At 43.6% G+C, this 19558-nt stretch overlaps 2 protein-coding genes across 5 annotated transcripts in view; one reads left to right on the top strand and one right to left on the bottom strand.

The window, feature by feature from the left end:
* Window positions 1-2256, top strand: part of ARHGAP4 (Rho GTPase activating protein 4) — a 90887-nt gene extending 88631 nt beyond the window's left edge. For all 4 annotated transcript variants that reach the window (XM_077283650.1, XM_077283649.1, XM_077283648.1 and 1 more), the window contains exon 23: window positions 593-2256. In XM_077283650.1, coding sequence (XP_077139765.1) covers window positions 593-799 — 207 coding nt within the window. In that variant the 3' untranslated portion in view covers window positions 800-2256. The remainder of the gene's footprint in view (window positions 1-592) is intronic.
* Window positions 2257-5343: 3087 nt separating this feature from the next.
* Window positions 5344-16442, bottom strand: LOC143804971 (caveolin-1-like). Its single transcript, XM_077283646.1, has 2 exons — window positions 16208-16442; window positions 5344-5967 (listed from the first exon to the last, which is right to left on the bottom strand). The coding sequence occupies exons 1-2, from the start codon at window positions 16325-16327 to the stop codon at window positions 5626-5628; spliced, it is 462 nt and encodes a 153-aa protein (XP_077139761.1). The 5' UTR covers window positions 16328-16442; the 3' UTR covers window positions 5344-5625.
* Window positions 16443-19558: the final 3116 nt, after the last annotated feature.

Below are 19558 nucleotides of genomic sequence, written 5' to 3'. Positions count from 1 at the left end.
GGTGGATGTTGAATTTGTGTTCATCTCCAGTTAAAATACTACAGCTTAGCACTAGAAGTGTTGTCATAGGGCAAACAGACGTCTACAGCTTTAGTGAGTGCTATATTGGTAGTTTTTGTGATCTTCCACTCTGTTGTAAGTTATCATATATACTGGGGAGTAGCTAGTGTCGGACTGGGGCACCAAGGGCCCTTCAGTAACCAACTCCGGGCCCCACTTCTTAGCTACATGCAAATGTGACAATCACAAATGTATATAGCAATGATCTGGGTAGATTGCTAAATGAATAAGATGCCGCCTTTGTCTGTACATAGTGATTCAAGTATATTGTGCACAGCACTGCTCATATAAGAGGGTGGTGGCCCACCGGAGGATTCTCCTGCTCTCCTGTGGGCCAGTCCGAGCCTGGGTGTAGCTATAGGGGGGTTAGAGGAATCAATCACCCAACCCTGGAGCCCAATGAGTATTGTAGGGCAGATTTTGCAGGAGATCCAGGTTCTGCCTCTGCTCATAGCCTGGCGGGACCTCCATATAGACCTTCCATGAGTAATAATCTAAAATATTGCATTTTTGTCTCCCCTCTACATGACAGGATGTGACAAAAAACATGGACAGTGTTTTCAAGGAGCTGTTGGGTAAAGCAGCGCACAGACACGGCGTCGGGGAAGAAGCAAGTGAAGTCACCAAAGCAGGGAAGCCCCGGGAGACTAAACCTCATACACCAAGCGCATTCGAGCAAGTACGCGGGAGCCCAGCGGGCAAAAAGGGACCTCAAGGAAGAACCGTATTTCGAAGATGAATTTGGAGACAAGAAAGGAACGTAGAATCCATTCATTTCCACGCACCTTGCTCCCCTGGGCTCAAATCAGTATTGGAGTGCTGGACGATAGAAGAAGGAAGGACGTGTGATAATATTTACATTCGTTTCTATGTATCAGTCTATGTTTCTGCCATAAAGAAAAGCACAGTTGTGTGAAGCTAAATGGAGCTTCTCCCTCCCCAAAAACCAGCGTGGGCCAATGTCCAACCATTAGGGAAGCACCAGGGGGGATAGAAAAAGCATATATAGACTGTTGGCTGTGGATAGCGGCCGTGGCTCCTATCCAATTCAACAACGTTCATTTTTAACCCATTGGTATTTAGGTTTCCTGGCATCTAGACCAGATTCCTGCTCAGCAGAGTGATACCAGCAGGTTGGCACAAGCACAGCCAATAACACCACTAACGAACCCCCATCTTTTATACTGATCATACAATCAGCCAGCATTAGATTCTACGCGGGAATGAACTTGACATTGTTAGGACGGTGACATTTCGAGAGAATCCGTCCACTTTTTTAGTACTTGTGAAGCGGCTTTCCTGTTACTGAGGGGTCCGTTCAAGTTTACGCACAGTAGGAACTTAGTCACTGAAATATGACTACACTGCGAATAGCACAGGCACCGACAACAGGCGTGTAATGTCAAGGAGATTTATATAGATGTCACTAGGTGGCGCTAGCTGCATCATTTTACATTTTGATGCTTGCTATTGAGCAGTTGAGTGAAGTATATTGAGTGGTACCTTAAAGGGGATCTGTCACCAGGTCAAAAGTGGCCAGTTCTTGCTTTTATTTGCTTCCTTGATTATTCTATTTTTTGTCTTTTTAAAATCCGACATACAGTTCCAAAGATATGGGCCATTTTGTTTAGTGCTAGTTTGTTTTTTTCCGGATCTTTTGAAACAGGGCGTGGCTTGCAGGATCCTCAGGGGCGCGGCCCCTCAGATAATAAAAAAAGCCCATATCTCTGAAACCATATGGCAGATTTAGAAAAAATAAAAAACATAATTCTCAGGGGAGCAGCGTGAAAAAGATTAAAGCAAAAAATGGAGCCCATATTTGACGTAGTCCTCTTTAATAGGGCTAAGTTGATCCATAATGTAAAAATAATCATTGTTGTCAAATGGTGTTACTTTTAGTGGTATCCACCTACTTGTACTCCATGTGACCACTTTGTTTAAAAGTTCTGTTGCCGCGGGTGATGTTTGCCCACAGCCATACTGTAGATTTTGGTGGTTACGCATGTGCGGTACTGTTTTCAATCTACATTATGCTCCCTATACTATGCAGCTGAAAATCTAAGAAAACTACGTGTGTGATGTGACGAGATGGGGAACTGTAGGCCATTGTGTCTCAGCGCACAATTTGGAGCACAGTTTGGGAGTTCTACACTGAATTTCTAATTAGGATATGAAATTTACGAAAAAAAGTACTTTTGTTTAATAATAAATTAGCAGATTAGATTCCTTGCCACCAAATTCAAAGCCTACTTTGCGTAATGGGAAAACCCCTTTAATGACCTTCGATGGACGTTGCTTCTTTAGAATTAAAGGGTTACATAGACCAAGGAGCAAAGTCATATGGCAGCTACATGGGCTTCTGAGAGGGGTCTCAGTCATGATTCCTTCACCTTTCGGTATTGGGTAACAAAACTTATCAGGCATTTTTGTCTTGTGTGGAAAAACTCAATACCATAATGGAAGCCTATATGGCTTTCTGTAATGTTAACGCAAAACAAAACTGAAAGTAAAACTGTCCTTGTTGCCCATAGCAACCAATCAGAGCTGTGCATTCATTTCTTAAACTGTTCAGGTAAAATGATAGCTGAGAGCTGATTGGTTGCTATGGGAAACAGACAGTTTTCATATAACTGCCCTACTGAGTGTGATATTGGGGTCACTTAAAGATGGCCTGTCACTTGCCATAAATATATATATTTTTCTCCTAGTGTAAATCACGCTGTTCTCCTGAATCTGATATTGCTTTTCTTTTCTTCCTGCTCCTCTCAATTCCCTGTATATAAATCTAGCCTTTTTAGCCAAATAGGTGTGGTCCTGAGCTCTTCTCTATTGGCATCTTTTGGAGGACCACGCCCAGTTGGCCAAAAAGACGATTTATATACAACAGAGCCATATCGCGGGAATGGATAGGAGCAGGAACAAAAGAAAAGCAAGGCTGGATTCAGGAGAACCTCAACATTTACATGAGGTAAAATAAAGGCATATTTATAGCGAGTGACAGGTCCTCTTTTTTAATAATGATACAATACAATCTATGGATAAAGGTGGCACTGCTTCTATAAGAAAGCGGCCATGTTTTTGTAGTATTGGACAACCCCTTTTAAACGTTGTCTAAAGACGTCTCAAGGCTCATATATGACAGATACCGCTTACTAATAAAGTGAATTGACTTTAATGTGACACTTTTGTCTTTATAAAATTTCCATATTATGTAAAATTTCAAAAGACCGGAGTCCAAATTATTCCGGATTAAATGAATTTTACTGCTTTCCATACACTTATATCAGTAATGAGATATTCTAAATGTATTCTTCAGGCATATGCCAAATTATTGACAGCACAGGGGGCCCTTTTTTCAAGATATATTGGTTAGCCAAATTCAGCCATCCATGGACGATGGTCCTTTGGACCATGTTGCTCAGACTGGCCACAGGTTTTCCTGACTCGAACTTGACAACGTCTTGTACACGTCTGAAGGAGGCTCAAAATGCAGCTCTAAAAAGTTTTGCTTGGGAGGATTCGGTAAGTTCAGTCACGATGATTTCATTAGGAACTGTGTAATCCTCCACTTCTCCTGTTGTGGCGCAACACAAAAACTAGACTTACTGCGGGGACAACGTGTGATCTACTGATCAATGGGGCCACCTTCTTACAAAAAGTCACTTTTCAACCAGGCATCCCCTTTAATATGAACCCCCCAAAAAACTCTTAAAGGCAACCTTTTCATTTTCATAAATTTGTAACTTTTTTACCTGGTATAAATACCACTGTTCTGCTGAATCTGGTGTCACTTTTCTTTTGTTTCTACTCCTCTCCGTTCTGGAGATATGGCCTTCTGCTTTATTATTATTATTATTATTATTACTAAATGTATATATAGAGAAGAAGGAGTTATATCTCAGGAATGGAGAGGCGCAGGAAAAAAAGAAAAACAGCTCCGGATTCAGAAGAGCAGTGGCTTTTATACAAGGTTATATATATATATATATATATATATATATATATATATATATATATATATATATATATATATATATATATATATATATACAGTTATATAAAAAAGTTTGGGCACCCCTATTAATCTTAAGCTTAATGTTTTATAAAAATTGCTTTTTTTGCAACAGCTATTTCAGTTTCATATATCTAATAACTGTTGGACACAGTAATGTTTCTGCCTTGAAATGAGGTTTATTGTACTAACAGAAAATGTGCAATCTGCAATTTTTATAAAACATTAAGCTTAAGATTAATAGGGGTGCCCAAACTTTTTCATATAGCTGTGTGTATATATATATATATATATATATATATATATATATATATATATATATATATATATATATTTATATATACTGTATATATATTTATGACAAGTGAAGGGTCCTCATTAAAGAGATATGCTACCAAGTGTTGATTTTTACATGATTATTTTTGTTGTACAGCTTTTTCCATTCAATAACCTCTAATTATAAGAATGTAACAGAGCTGAGCTGTACCGATAGATGCCATATTTAGTGCTCTGTCTATAATAAGCATATAGGCATGCTGGAAAGCAAAAATAACATTTAGTAAAAGTTGCAGGAGGGTGTATAGAAGCAAATGAAATTCACAAGAGTAGGAAAATCTCTGCCTAAAGTCTGCTATTGGAGGGAACCTAAATCAGGCAGGTTTTCTGCCTGATCATATCCGTATCAAGAGATAAGTGGCGCCACATTGTCCAGTTGCCACTTATTACTCCCTAAAACCACCAGCGATGAGTGGTTGACCATTATTTTATAGCTATTTCTCCAGCAAAATAAACCATACAATATATACACAAAACATTTTTTTATTATCATCCAGGAATGAGATCTTCTCGTCTATGAGGCAGCTTACGGTTTCAATACATTTCCCATATTAATGGCACAAAAGACATCTGAGGGTTCTTTTTATGGACCTGGCACTTTTTTTCTTAGATCGTCTGTTCTTGTAGTTTTGCTTGTGGCTAAAGTCTTTTTGCTGTATGTGCATCATTTTCCAACCTCGCCCTACAGTTTTATCGCCCTCTGTCTTTGGTTTTATCTTGGCATAACTCGGCACTCTGGCAGTTGGGTTACCGACGCTCTAGGGTACCCATGTTCGGTGTGCCTTATCTGTTTGTAACCGTACACTATCCCATATCTTACTGTGACCTTCAAGTTATGAAGAATAGTTTGACTTCTTGAATTCGGAGCCCATATGGAGTCTTGGAAGAACGTCTTTGCATTGATCTTCTGCGGCTATAGATGTGTGGAGTCTAGGAAGAACGTCTTAACATTGATCTTCCGTGGCTATAGATGCATAAGACTATATAACAGAGGCCTTTTACCCTATACTCCTGTGCCAGTTCTCGCCAAAATACAGCTGTTTGTGCATACAGAGAAATGCCAATAAAACATGGTATTTATACCCACTTTTGTTTTGTGTGCTTCTTTGGGTTAAGTCAACCTAAATTGGGTCCATTGGCATCATGATATTTTTAATTGGGCATACTTAGTTGGCAGCTTCCCCCAATGCCATTGTCTATTGGTGCCAATTTGGTTTTCACACTTCTTTTCTGAGGGCCACACGGATGCCACCAAGTGCTTTACCCACGGCCTCAAAGATTGGGTCACAGAAGGTATGGAGACAAGCGGCATAGAACTGGCCCAGGCATTGGATTTCCATTTGGTAACTCTTGACGCAAGGGACTACAGCCCAGATGTGACAGAATGAAAGGCAAGCAAAAAGGAAGCCCCACAGAAGGGCCAGCGGAAGGCCAAAAACAGCAGAGATCACGCGGTAAAACCAGTATTTGGTGACGGTAAAGGTGGTGTTGCTAGCCTTCCACACGCCGTCAAAGCTGTGAATGCTATCTGGCTCAGCGATTACATCCTCGAAATCCACCTGTAAGGAGATGACATGGACCAGTTAAGACCACTGCACTGTGGAACATTACATACTGTTAGCTGGCCAGTAGTAGCTTAGTGTGGTTTATATATATGATCTTCTAAGGTTAGGTTAGATGGTCTTAGAAAGAACCCATCACTTGTCATATATAGAAAATGTTTTATATGATGTAAATGCCGCTGTTCTCCTGAATCCGGCAATGTTTTTGTTTTCTTCATGCGCCTCTCCATTCCTGAGATATGGCCCTCTCTTCCCTGTGTATAAATGTAGTCTTCTTAGCCAAGTGGGTGATGTGTTAAGAAGACTTTCACAGAGAATAGTTGAGGACCATGCCCATTTGGCTTACAAGACTACATTTATATACAAGAAAGAAGGCGCCATATCTCAGTAACAGAGAGGTTTATGTTCTTAGACTAGGAGGGGGGCCAATATCACTGGCTTTTTCCCAGGCTATTAATATCAGTCCACTGCTGTCTGTTTAGCCTTTGCTGGTTAGATGTTATAGGGGGACCCTACATACTTTTTTTGGGGGGTCCCCCTGTAAACTAACCAGTAAAGATTAAGCAAACAGCTGTAAGCTATTATTAATAGCCTGTGAACCGTTTGGGTTGTTGGCCCCTTTCCCTGATTATTAACTTATGAGGGAGCGCACACCATTTTTTTAAAATGATTTCTTTTAAACACGATGTACACAGCGGGTGCTGAATACAACTCCCATACTTGCCGCCTGGTCACGCTCATCGTACGGAGACCAGGTGACAATGATGAGAGCTCAGGACATGGTGCCCGGGAACAGCACGAACTGCATCGCTTTTTCCCAGGCGCCAATGCGCGTCACACTGATGACACATGAATGTCATCATTGTGCACGTGTGCGGGATGTTTTGCGGCCTGTGGTCCTTGGAAACACATTGACGTATGCACAGACCCACCCAGTTAAAGGGGTCTATGTGGGCAAGTGTCTCCGGTACGTGTGAAAACCGTCACCACACCTACCTGTACATGTGAAGGAGGCCTCACAGAAAGTTTAAAGTCCACTCTTGTCTCATCAGTGACTCAGGCTGGATCTCTGTCCTTCCTACCTTCAAGATGGAGTACTTTTTTACATTTTTGTTTCTAAACTTCTTCCTAGCAGTAGAACTTTTTATTTTTCCATTGACAAGGTCACACCCCATAGATGCTTGCTTATCATTGTTGACACAGAGAAAGCACAGCAATTCTGACAATGGGGTTTGAATAGTGAACTATCTTTTTTTTTAGGCTTCCATAAACCTCCCTCAGCACTCTGGAATATACTGGCAATGAGTCTCCTAACAGAACATGGCGTTAACCTCGAACTCCACCACTGCAATGAGATATTGGGTGTATAGGAGCATTGCCCATGCCCTTTAACTTGCCAGGGGGCAGTGCCCTCCTGAAGATTGACAGCTCATACCTGTAAGCTCTCCCATGCTGCAAGCTTTGCAGGGGCACTGAACGAGACCAAATCCACCCATCTGGCCAAAATCAGCAAGGGCAGGGCTGCAGTCACACAAGGACCTTGGAGCTTAGGGAGGCCCAAAAAAGTCCTTTTGGCCCACATGAGAAAACCAATACTATTAAAGACCCACAATAGATGGGAGCACTGAGATTTTGCATTTGTACCCATAAGGTTTAAGTTCTGCAACTGGCTTGCAAACCTGTGCTTCTTGTGTAGGAAATTGGCTACCGATGATTAACTGCAGAGGTGGATGGTAAACAGCAAATTTTATACTATAGAATTAAAAATCATTTTGTTTCTGAGAACGGACAGAATTATTAATACAATTTAAATTGCAAAACTTCTTGTTTTTATACGAAATATGATATTTTACCCATTTAACAAGATGAGACTTACAACCATGGACGATAGCTGTCATGAAGAAACAACCCCTTTAAGGCATTACCACCATGGTCACATGGGCTGATGCGGCGCCCCCACCGCCGCAGGGCCGAGGGGTACCCGGTACCGGGCCTCTGAGTCTCTACTCTGGGGTTGTCACGGCGGCTAGGCCCCGGTCCGTGACCCTGCCGAGGGGCGCACAGTGAATGATGGATATGAATGATGTGCCGGATGTTGGTAGTGACGCTGTAGTGGTGCGGTGCAGTAAATAACGAGGACACCAGGTTTGCAGTCTCTTTACCTCTTTACTGAAGATCTCTGGGTCCGTGCGGTGCAGTAAATAACGAGGACACCAGGTTTGCAGTCTCTTTACCTCTTTACTGAAGATCTCTGGGTCCTCAGTCCGGAATACGGTTCACCAGGCTGCGCAAGTCCGGCCGGTCCAATGGCACCTCCAGAGTTCTCTTCACAGGTGGAAATCGGTGCCTTCCTTCTAGCGCTATGTGTTGTGGTCCTTCCCTGCTGTGCTTACAGAAAGTCCCCCACAACTGTTGTGTCTGTTTCTTAAGTTCCCTCACAACTCGATTAGATGATGTTCTGCTAATCCTCCGTCCCTCCCTGATGTTCTGGTTGGGACGGCACCCGTTTGACGGGTAGGCTCGGAGCTCTTCCGGGACCCTAGAGTCGCCCCTCTCCACAAGTTGCCCCCCAAGAATGCATAGGTGATATGTGTTAGACAGCCCGCCTTAGACTGACTGCCCTGCCGCTGTTTGAAGTATTGCTTGAAGCTGAATGTTATTATACTCCCTCGGCGTTCCGGCCACCGGTAGTGCGCCTCAGTAGGATGTTGCTTCGGTCTTACAGCACGACTCCTACTGGTATTTCTCCTTTGCGTGATCTCGTTTCTCACTCAGTACAATCCATCTCGCTTCTAATCCTTTCTTGGGTACCGCCGCTTCCCGGAGCAGGCACGGTCCCGTTACGTTCTTTCTTGTTGCCAAGCCTCTGTCAGGATCCCACCCCCGACAGAGACCCTACTGTATCTTCCCCTACAACACCCTCTGCCACAAGGTGTTGCTTGGTTCCAGCCCAGTCAGCTTTCTCATCTAACTTCCTGCCTGACCCCCAGTTTACCCACTATGGTGGGGAGTGGCCTAATGAATAGCACCCTTAGCTCCCCCCGGAGGCCCAGCTGTGAAATGTATTGGTGTCTGTGATACCTGACTCGATGAACTCCTTCAGTGCCATCAGACGCACCATAGCTCCCCATAGTGGCGGAGCCACAGTACTGCAACGACCAGGACTCTGGGGCGCTGCACTCCCCCCTGGTTAAACACAGTACTCCGGGACTGGGAAGAAAACAACAATACAAGTTAGCAAGAAGACATACAGTTTTTGTTGAGTGCAATAACAATAAGTATACTTGAACAGGCTTCCCTTTATGGGAGGTAAGGACACTTGAACGTTACAAACATGGTTAAATATCATAGCAACATGCTATAAATAACTTTTCTTACCCAACCGGGTATTCTACTAAGTGCAAAATTATTGAACAACAATTTAACATTGCCTTTAAGGACATACACTCTAAATCCACTAAAGACCTTCCTATAATCACATTATAAGGTAATTTAACTTTTTCATTCTCCTTCTTTAAATCTGCAGGACCGCCTGTCCTAACGGCACCAGACCTACTGCCTCTCCTTTCTATGCAGGACCGCCCCGTTCAGCCAGGGCCTACTGCCTTTTCAACTACTATACACGGTATAGAACATAACATTACTTTCAGTTTAAGAGCACTGAGCCATCTCTACATGGCTCCTATGAGGACTCAGGGTTTACCTTCTATCCTAACTATCTATCAACATTATTAAAACATTTTCTATTGAACATTAAGCCTTCTTATTATCTTTCTCTCTATCATGCATGCTGGACATTACGTCTATCCCTACGAGCCCACTGCATCTTTCTTCTATCTTTCACTTTTTCTTGTCAGAGAACATCATCAGCATTTCTTCACAATCAACTAATTAAATACATATAACTTACTCACATAAACATTATCATCACTTTCTTTGGTCAACACATTATTGCTTTCAGTCTTAAAGCAATATCACGGTTTAAGCGCAACAAATGAGCATCCCCTTTAAGAGGGGACCAAGTCTCTATGAGGTAGCACGCCTTCTCAAGCTACCAGTCCATACTCAGCAAAGGTTCCAGTGTGGTATCTTCACAAAGAGTCCTTCTTTAAGTAAAACCAGTAGGGAGCGCCTTTAATAAGGTGCAAACTATGTACAAGAAGTTCGGATCATGCACTGTTCATGATTTCAGCAGTTCTTTTCAACTTTAAACTTGTGCAAAAACTTTGGAAAAACAATCAAAAACAATAGAGATCCCAAGTCAACAGAAGGATCCCTTTAAGAGTTACCCTAAACGGGTTTAGCAGCACAACAGTAAACTATTTACATTGCTCAGTGTATCGAGGTTTACTCTTCCAAGTCTGGGGGCGATCTTTGTCCCCCGGCACCCATACTGGTAGTTGGTCTCTCAGATGCCATCAGATCAGCCGGTGCCTGGATTTGAAGGCTAATCCTGCTTGCGAGTTCGGTAGCCGCTACAAGACGTACCGTGGTGATGGGAACAAGGTCCGGCAAATCGGGATCAGTCATGATCGGGGCAACAGGGGGCGCTCTCTCAGGCTCACACCGTCGAACGTTCCGGGCACACCATCCTTGTGCACTCCGATGGCGGGTGTAGGTCACCTGATCCCCTCTTTGTAACGGATCACCATTTCGACTACAGCAGGGGGTCTTCACATTATAGCTAGTGACAAAGACATCGGTTGGTAGCCCCGGTTCCTGTATGGAGCCCCATCCCCTCTTCGGGTGGTAGGCCAGTACGGTTCCCCGCTTTACCTCGTCTTTCTTGCCGGGAGCAGACTTCTTACGTTGCGTGTCAGGTGGTTCGGTCTCGTCCCGATCTTTCCAGTGTTGGATCAGACATTGCTTATACTGTTCCCAGTTAAGTACCGCAAGGGTGAGGCCATCCTCCCGAGTCCCATCCGGCCCGGTCCAGGGGGTGTCCCACCGAAGGATCACCCCATCTAAGCCCACGTCTAGGGGTTCTCCCATCTTGGTTGGTAGCGGAGGCACTAGCTTCCCCATCGCGTTAGAGGTAAGGATGACCCGCTCCACCAAGAAAGAACGATCATTGCTGGGGTGAGGAGCGGTCACAGGAGCGGGATCGCTCAGGGGAACCGGATCGGTCGGGGGAGCAGAATCGGCCAGGGGAGTAGGGATGCTGTCCATACCTGCGCCTGATGTGATTCCACCGATGTCGCTCCGGTCCGTTGACGAGGACACTGGAATCGGCTGCAGCCCGGACCGTGGCTCCTCCGGAGTCACCCCTTGATGTAACTCCGCCCTCCCTGGTTCCATAGCTGGGATAGGTTGACTCGGCTCCTCCATTGGCGGCTCCAAGGAGTTCGGGTCCCTCACCGGCGGTGGACGCGAGTCCGCTCCTGATGGGTGAGGGCAAGCCGGGATCACCTCGCCGCTGCTCGGGCACTTGCTGCTCATCGCCGCTGTCTGGCATTCGGCGGCAATGCATGCACCTGGCTCCGCCATTTCTCCGAGGTCGAGTTCCTCCTTCACCTCGTTCCCGCCGTTGCAAGTCAGGGGGCGGTTCTCCTCTGTCTTGAGGCAGGTCATCGCTTTGCAACAAGAGACGCAGGGGGCGGTCGCCATTCCTGGCGCCACTTTGGTAGTCTCCTCCCATGGCACGCCCTCCTTCTGCTTCTCTGGCGCAGCAATGGCGGCGGTTTCTGGCGGGAACTTTTTGGCGGCAAGTGGTAGTACACAGTATTGGTAATAAAGTACAGTCCAAGCACAGTAAATCACAGTTCCAAGGCACACATGACCTGATTTTTCAGGCTTAAGTAGATCCTGTTCGTGACGCCAAGTTGCGGCGCCCCCACCGCCGCAGGGCCGAGGGTTACCCGGTACCGGGCCTCTGAGTCTCTACTCTGGGGTTGTCACGGCGGCTAGGCCCCGGTCCGTGACCCTGCCGAGGGGCGCACAGTGAATGATGGATATGAATGATGTGCCGGATGTTGGTAGTGACGCTGTAGTGGTGCGGTGCAGTAAATAACGAGGACACCAGGTTTGCAGTCTCTTTACCTCTTTACTGAAGATCTCTGGGTCCTCAGTCCGGAATACGGTTCACCAGGCTGCGCAAGTCCGGCCGGTCCAATGGCACCTCCAGAGTTCTCTTCACAGGTGGAAATCGGTGCCTTCCTTCTAGCGCTATGTGTTGTGGTCCTTCCCTGCTGTGCTTACAGAAAGTCCCCCACAACTGTTGTGTCTGTTTCTTAAGTTCCCTCACAACTCGATTAGGTGATGTTCTGCTAATCCTCCGTCCCTCCCTGATGTTCTGGTTGGGACGGCACCCGTTTGACGGGTAGGCTCGGAGCTCTTCCGGGACCCTAGTGTCGCCCCTCTCCACAAGTTGCCCCCCAAGACTGCATAGGTGATATGTGTTAGACAGCCCGCCTTAGACTGACTGCCCTGCCGCTGTTTGAAGTATTGCTTGAAGCTGAATGTTATTATACTCCCTCGGCGTTCCGGCCACCGGTAGTGCGCCTCAGTAGGATGTTGCTTCGGTCTTACAGCACGACTCCTACTGGTATTTCTCCTTTGCGTGATCTCGTTTCTCACTCAGCACAATCTATCTCGCTTCTAATCCTTTCTTGGGTACCGCCACTTCCCGGAGCAGGCACGGTCCCGTTACGTTCTTTCTTGTTGCCAAGCCTCTGTCAGGATCCCACCCCCGACAGAGACCCTACTGTATCTTCCCCTACAACACCCTCTGCCACAAGGTGTTGCTTGGTTCCAACCCAGTCAGCTTTCTCATCTAACTTCCTGCCTGACCCCCAGTTTACCCACTATGGTGGGGAGTGGCCTAATGAATAGCACCCTTAGCTCCCCCCGGAGGCCCAGCTGTGAAATGTATTGGTGTCTGTGATACCTGATCCGATGAACTCCTTCAGTGCCATGAGACGCACCATAGCTCCCCATAGTGGCGGAGCCACAGTACTGCAAGGACCAGGACTCTGGGGCGCTGCACTGACGATAGCTGTAATGATGTGAGACCTTTAAGGCTACGTGACCGTAGATCCATCTGTGTAGACGTGTAAAGTCCAAGCACATGCTGACCACAGAGTCACGGAGGGCCGGTCTGAACAGAGTCTTATTCCTTTAGGCCAAGCCTTGTGGTTGATCACTGGTATTATCAATTTCAGATTGGAGGGGGGGATGGTAGATTGGCCCCCGTGATTATTGCTTTATCTCAGTTCTGAAAACCTCCAGAAACATATGTGTGCAGAGTATTAAAAGCTTTGCACTTTTACATTAATTAGCTTTTTGCGCAGTGTGAACATTGCAGCGCCACCTTTTTTAGTACGAAGGGTTATTGCTCCGGGGACGGTCACTAAGTCGCTGCGGGATGCACTTATAAGGTGCATTAGTGCTGGGGTTTATGAGGATTCCATTAATTCCCTCTATATATTTGTCTCTGAGTGGAGGTGGATGTGGGCAGAGTCTCCAGCTGTCAGACCTCTTCTGCGACTTGTGACAGCAGCCCCCACCAGCAGCCACATGGTGACCAAAGCAGACCTCGTCTGCAGTGTTAAATTTACACAGATCCCAAGTGCTTAATTCATAGCCTCGCCGTACAGAGACCCTACCCCACCCAATCATCTCCGTTTTACACGGCAGTGATTATTCCTGTGCCTCTTTGTTATAATAAAGCTTATTCCGCAGTTTCGAATTATTGGATGGACGACCAACGCCAGGGCTTTCTGTTCTTAAAGGGTTATTCCCATTTTTGTAAATAGGTATTGTCGGACAGAGCGTGTAAATACAAGCAATTTTGCAATTTGCTGCTTATTAAAATTTGCAGCTGTTCTTGAGATATTAACACTTTTCTTTTGTTTACAGCTAGTCGCCTTGGAGACCGACCACTGCTGCTAGACAGCAGAACATGCGCAGAGCTTACAATCTCTTTTCTATTGAGCTCGTAAACACTGTTGTAAAACTGGCCTAGGTCGCTGTAAATTTGTAACCCCAGTCAGCTTTAGCACAGTGCTATCCAATATTTCTTATCCAATCTATTTTTTTCTAATCTCTTACAACACATTTCGAGTATATAGCACAAGTATTTATACCCATGTACAGGGAAAAGTAGAGACCTTCCAGAAAAGTTGGCAAATCTCTTTGGTGCCTCCAAAAACGTGTGCAAAAGTTTCTGGTTTGTGATAATGGGATGATGTCATTTGGGAGAACCACTGGTGTGCAAACGCACATTCAGAGGTGAGTATTGGGGTGTAGAGGGGGCACGGTCTGGAAGAAGGGGGAACGTTAATGGGTGTGGGGAAGTTAGGAGAGATTGCCATCCGATGACAGCTAGTGAAAGGGCTTGGTCGGCTTTACTCTAGAAAGACTGGTATTTTCAATGCCTCCTATAGATAATTACCCAGTAAATTAGAAGAAATCTCCGAATAAGGACATCACCGGCAATTAAGGATTGTCCAGCTGAATTATTGGAAACTGCAAGATATCATACATCTCATACAGCCTTAAATTTCACTATAATGTAAATTAAAGGGTATATGTCTGGATACTTTTATTACTAAAACTATTGGCTATATAGGTCCCATAAAAACAAGAAAAATGATACCTGTCTTGTAGTAATCCGATGTGCCAGTGCTGAGAAATCAAGCTTTAAAGCCACATGCAAATTAGCCTGGAAGAGCACTGTGAGGACACCGACACGCCCCAATGCACTTCTAGGTTAAATCTGCATGTGGCTTCAAAGCTTGATTTCTCAGCAGTGGTACATCGGATTACTACAAAACAGGTATCATTTTTATTGTTGTTCTAGGACCTATATAGTCGTACCACTAGTTCCAGTAGTTAAATTGTCCTAAAAGATCCCTTCTAAGTACCCTGGAAAAGTCATGGCACCCCCAAATGTAAAGGCATCTCCTTCATATGGCCCCCCAAAGACAAGTGTATTGTGGTGATTGGATAGCTTAGAAAGTGCCCTGAATTTCTAATACAATTCTAATATGTAGCAATGATCTTAAAGGGGTTGTCCATTACTTTTTTTAATAATGACCTAGGTGATCAATAAAAAGATTAGTGGGGGTCCTGGGTGTCAGACCACCACTGATTTTATATGGAGACCAGCTCCTATTATCTTCAATAAGAGCTGACCTGCAGTACACGGTAGGGGCCACTTCACAGACTACGGAGCTGTGGGGTCCTGATCTGTTCACTGTTTACATCCAGCCCCGAGAAGAACGGTGGAGGGAACCAAAGGGTGGAAGTAGTGGACAAGTCCTTCCTTCATGGATGATAGAGTAGCTTTATTAAGCAATGGATAGATAAGGATGGAAAGATAGAAACATACATGATAGATGATAGATAGATGATAGATAGATGATAAATTGACAGATAGAAAATAGATAGATGATAAATAGATAATAGATAGATGATAGATAATAGATAGATGATAAATAGATAATAAATAGATAATAGATGATAGATAAATAGATAGTAGATGATAGACAGATGATAGATTATACATAGATAGATAATAGATGATGGATAGATAATAGATAGATAGATAATAGATAGATGATAGATAATAGATAGATAATAGATCTATAGATAGATAATAGATAGATAGATAATAAATAATAGAGGTATAGATAGATAGATAATAGATAATGATAGATTATACATAGATAGATAATAGATGATGGATAGATAATAGATAGATAAATAGATAATAGATAGATGATAGATAGATAGATAATAGATAGATAAATAGATAATAGATAGATAGATGATAGATAGATAATAGATAGATAATAGATAGATGATAGATAATAGATGATAGATAATAGATGATAGATAGATAGATAATAGATAGATAATAGATCTATAGATATGTAGATGATAGATAGAGAATAAATAATAGAGGTATAGATAGATAGATAGATAGATAGATAGATAATAGATAGATAATAGATAGATAGATAATAGATAGATAATAGGTAGATGATAGATAATAGCTTATACATAGATAAAGATGTTAGATAGATAATAGATAGATGATAGATAGATGATACATAATAGATAAATAGATAATACATCTAGATGTATGATAGATAATAGATATATAGATAGTAGATAATAGATAGATGATAGATAAATAGACAACAGATAGATATTATTCTTGTGTCAGTACTCGGATAGACTTCATGTTCCTATGAAATATTACAATCTTCCATACACCTCACTTCTCTCTCACCTGCACCACGTCCTGGTTGATATTTTTAGGGTCCCTCTGTACTAAGTCGATCTCCTTGGTGAGGGTGTCAGGGAGGGTCTTGCTCTCCTTCGCAGGCTCCGGGTGCTGGATTTGGGCCATGTTCTGTTCCTTGGTGTTTCTTACTAACTTCTTACCCTGTCAGCGTCCTGCAGCTTCTGCTTGTGAGGCTCTGCCCAGAGTGCTGCCCATGTCCAGAGGAGCCGCCCTATCCCATTTACCACTGGAGAACATCCCAGCACCAGGATCTGGAGCTCGCTGACTGTGACTCTGACTCTACAGACAACATTTTATAGTTTTACATTGTGATTATCCAACTGCATCTACGGTACTTTTAGGAACTGTACATGGGTTGGAAAGCTAAGGGCAGGTGGCTGACTGCAGGTGTGAAGGTTTCTCATATGTAAATCACTATACAGTGGCTTATGAAAGTATTCACCCCCTTGGCTTTCTTACTATTTTGCTACATTATAACCTGTGTTTAAATATTTTTATAATTCGATTTGTGTGTGATGCATCAGTAAAAAATAGTCTAAAGTTGGTGAAGTGAGAAAAATATAGGCATAAATAACATTTATGGGATCAAACAACTAAAAATTGGCATGTGCATATGTATTCACACCTTTTGAAGCCCCTACAAATTTCTGGAACAAACAATTCCCTTCATAAGTCCCATGCTTAGTGACAGGACGTCCCCCTGTGTGCAATCTAAGTGTCACATGTCTGTCAGTATATACACTTTACCTTTTCTGAAAGGCCACAGAGGCTGCAACACCATTAAGGAGAGGCACCACTAACCAAATACTATGAAGACCAAGGAGATCTCCACACAACACCATGAAGACCAAGGAGATCTCCAAACACCACCATGACGACCAAGGAGATCTCCAAACAACGCTACGAAGACCAAGGAGATCTCCAAACAACACCACGAACACCAAGGAGATCTCCAAACACCACCATCAAGACCAAAGAGATCTCTAAACAACACCATGACGACCAAGGAGATCTTCAAACAAGTCAAGACAGGGTTCGGTTATGAAAAAATATCCCAATCTCTGAGAATCCCCTGGAGCACCATCAAGTCCATTATCATCAAATGGAAGGAACATGGCACCACAAAAAAACTGCTAAGAGAGGGTCAGCCACCTAAACTCTCAGGCCGGGCAAGGAGGGCATTACTCAGAGAGCACAGATACCAAAGGTAACCCTGAAGGGGCTGCAGAGTTCCCAAGCAGAGACTGGAGTATCTGTCCATACGACCACAATAAGCCGTACACTCCATAGAGGTGATCTTTATGGAAGAGTGGGTAGAAAAATGCCTTTACTTGCACACAAAAATAGTATGGCTTGTTTTGAGTTTGCCAAAAGACATGTGGGAGACTCCTCAAATGTATGGAGGTAGGTGCTGTGGTCAGAAGACACCAAAATTGAAATTTTAGGCCACCAAGCTAAACGCTATGTCTGGTGACAAATCAACACAGATCAGCATCCCAAGACACCATACCTACAGTGAAACATGGTGGTAGCAGCAGCATGCTGTGGGGATGGCTTTTGGCAGCAGGGGCAGGAAAAATAGTCAGAGTCAAGGGGAAGATGGATGGTGCGAAATGCAGGGATCTTCTTGAGCAAAACCTGGTTCAGTCTGTCAGTGATTTGAGACTGGGACAGAGGTTCAGCTTCCAACAAGGCAATGACCCAAAGCATACAGCTAAAGCAATACTCGAGTGGTTTAAGGGGAAACATGTAAAATGTTTTGGAGTGGCCTAGTCAAAGCCCAGACCTTTATTCAATTGAGAATCTGTGGTCAGACAGGAAGATTGCTGCTTGCCAAAGGAAATCATGTAACTTGAAGGAGCTGATGCAGTTTTGATTGAGGAATGGGCAAAAATCCCAGTGTCAAAATGTGGAAAGCTCATAGACACTTATCCAAAGAGACTTGCAGCTGAAATTACCGAAAAAGGAGCTCTAAAAAGTACTGACTTTAGGGGGTTGAAGAGTTATGCACACTAACATTTTCTGTTATTTTGTCTTATTTGTTGTTTGCTTCACAATAAAAAGAAAATCAAATGATCACAGTTGTAGGCATGTGCTCTACATGAACTGATGCAAACCCTCAAAAAACTGTGAAATTGCAGGTTGTGAGGTAGTACAACACAAAAAAGCCAAAGGGAAGAGGAGGTGAATACTTTGCAATCCACTGTACATAGATAATATTACTTCCTGAATCATCTGAGGCTTCTACCGCTTTCTACATCCCCAATGCTTTACATGCAGCACTGCTTGTTTATATTGACTGCTGCGTATAAGCACATACTATCATAAACTTTAGAAGGAAGCCACTACATTATGACTTTCCTATCGTATGTGGTTGGCCACGAGGGCCGGACAGGGTAATTTGCATAACATACTGTAAGTGTAAACCAAGAGCCCATGATCTGACAGATGTACGAGCACCCATAGGCTTATCTCATATTTGTGCCTACTAAATGGTTTTCAATCCCTACATCATATATAAATCTTTGGTAAAATGTGGAAAATGTTAAAAAATATGAAAAATATGTGAGAAATAAAAAATATTAGAAAAAAAGTGATTTATTTTTCTGAAACAGCGCCACTCTTGTCCAAAGGCTCTAAAGAGCACCTGTTACTTGCCATAAATATATATTTTTTTACACTAATTGAAATGCCGCTGTTCTCCTGAATCCGGCGATGTTTTTCTTTTGTTCCTGCGCCTCTCCGTTCCGGAGATATGGCCTCCTCTTTCCGGTGGGTAAATCTAGTATTTAAGCCAAGTGGGCGTGGTTCTCAGCTCTTCTCTGTGGGCGGGTTCTTGATGGCCACCCTCACTTGGCTAAGAAAACTCGATTTTTAGACAAGAAAGAGGGGACCATATCTCGGGAACGGAGAGGCGCAGGAAGACAAGAAAAACAGCGCCGGATTCAGGAGAACAGTGGCTTTTACACCAGGTAAAAAAATAAATAAATTTATGGCAAGTGACAGATCTTCTTTAAATGTTTCCCTTCATTTAAGACCTGAATAAAGATCGGGGAGTCACATAATCCTTGTGATTAACATAAGTCTTTCTATGTATATAAAGCACAGAGGTAACATATACATCTGCAAGTGTTACTTACACTTTATCTACCAGTGTATTTTTAGGCTCAGAGGAAACCCCCTAACAAGCACGAGCAGGACAAACTCCATGCAACTAATGCTGAGGTTAAAGCTAAAGTCGTGACCCCGGTGCTGCCACCATGCTTTACTTATTTATACCAAGAGACCCTAAAGAATTTAGAAGAACAGACACAGTATATCAGGACATAACTACAT

Source organism: Ranitomeya variabilis, chromosome 2 (assembly GCF_051348905.1).
Source record: "Ranitomeya variabilis isolate aRanVar5 chromosome 2, aRanVar5.hap1, whole genome shotgun sequence".
NCBI classification, from domain to species: Eukaryota; Metazoa; Chordata; class Amphibia; order Anura; family Dendrobatidae; genus Ranitomeya; species Ranitomeya variabilis.
Note: the sequence above shows the minus strand (reverse complement) of the source record. Positions and strands in the feature narration are given on the sequence as shown.

Coding starts and splice junctions, on each gene's coding strand:
- LOC143804971 (XM_077283646.1), bottom strand. CDS start 16,327: ATGGCCCAAATCCAGCACCCGGAGCCTGCGAAGGAGAGCAAGACCCTC. Junction 5,968..16,207: donor TCAACCAGGACGTGGTGCAG/GTGAGAGAGAAG, acceptor ATCTCCTTACAG/GTGGATTTCGAGGATGTAAT.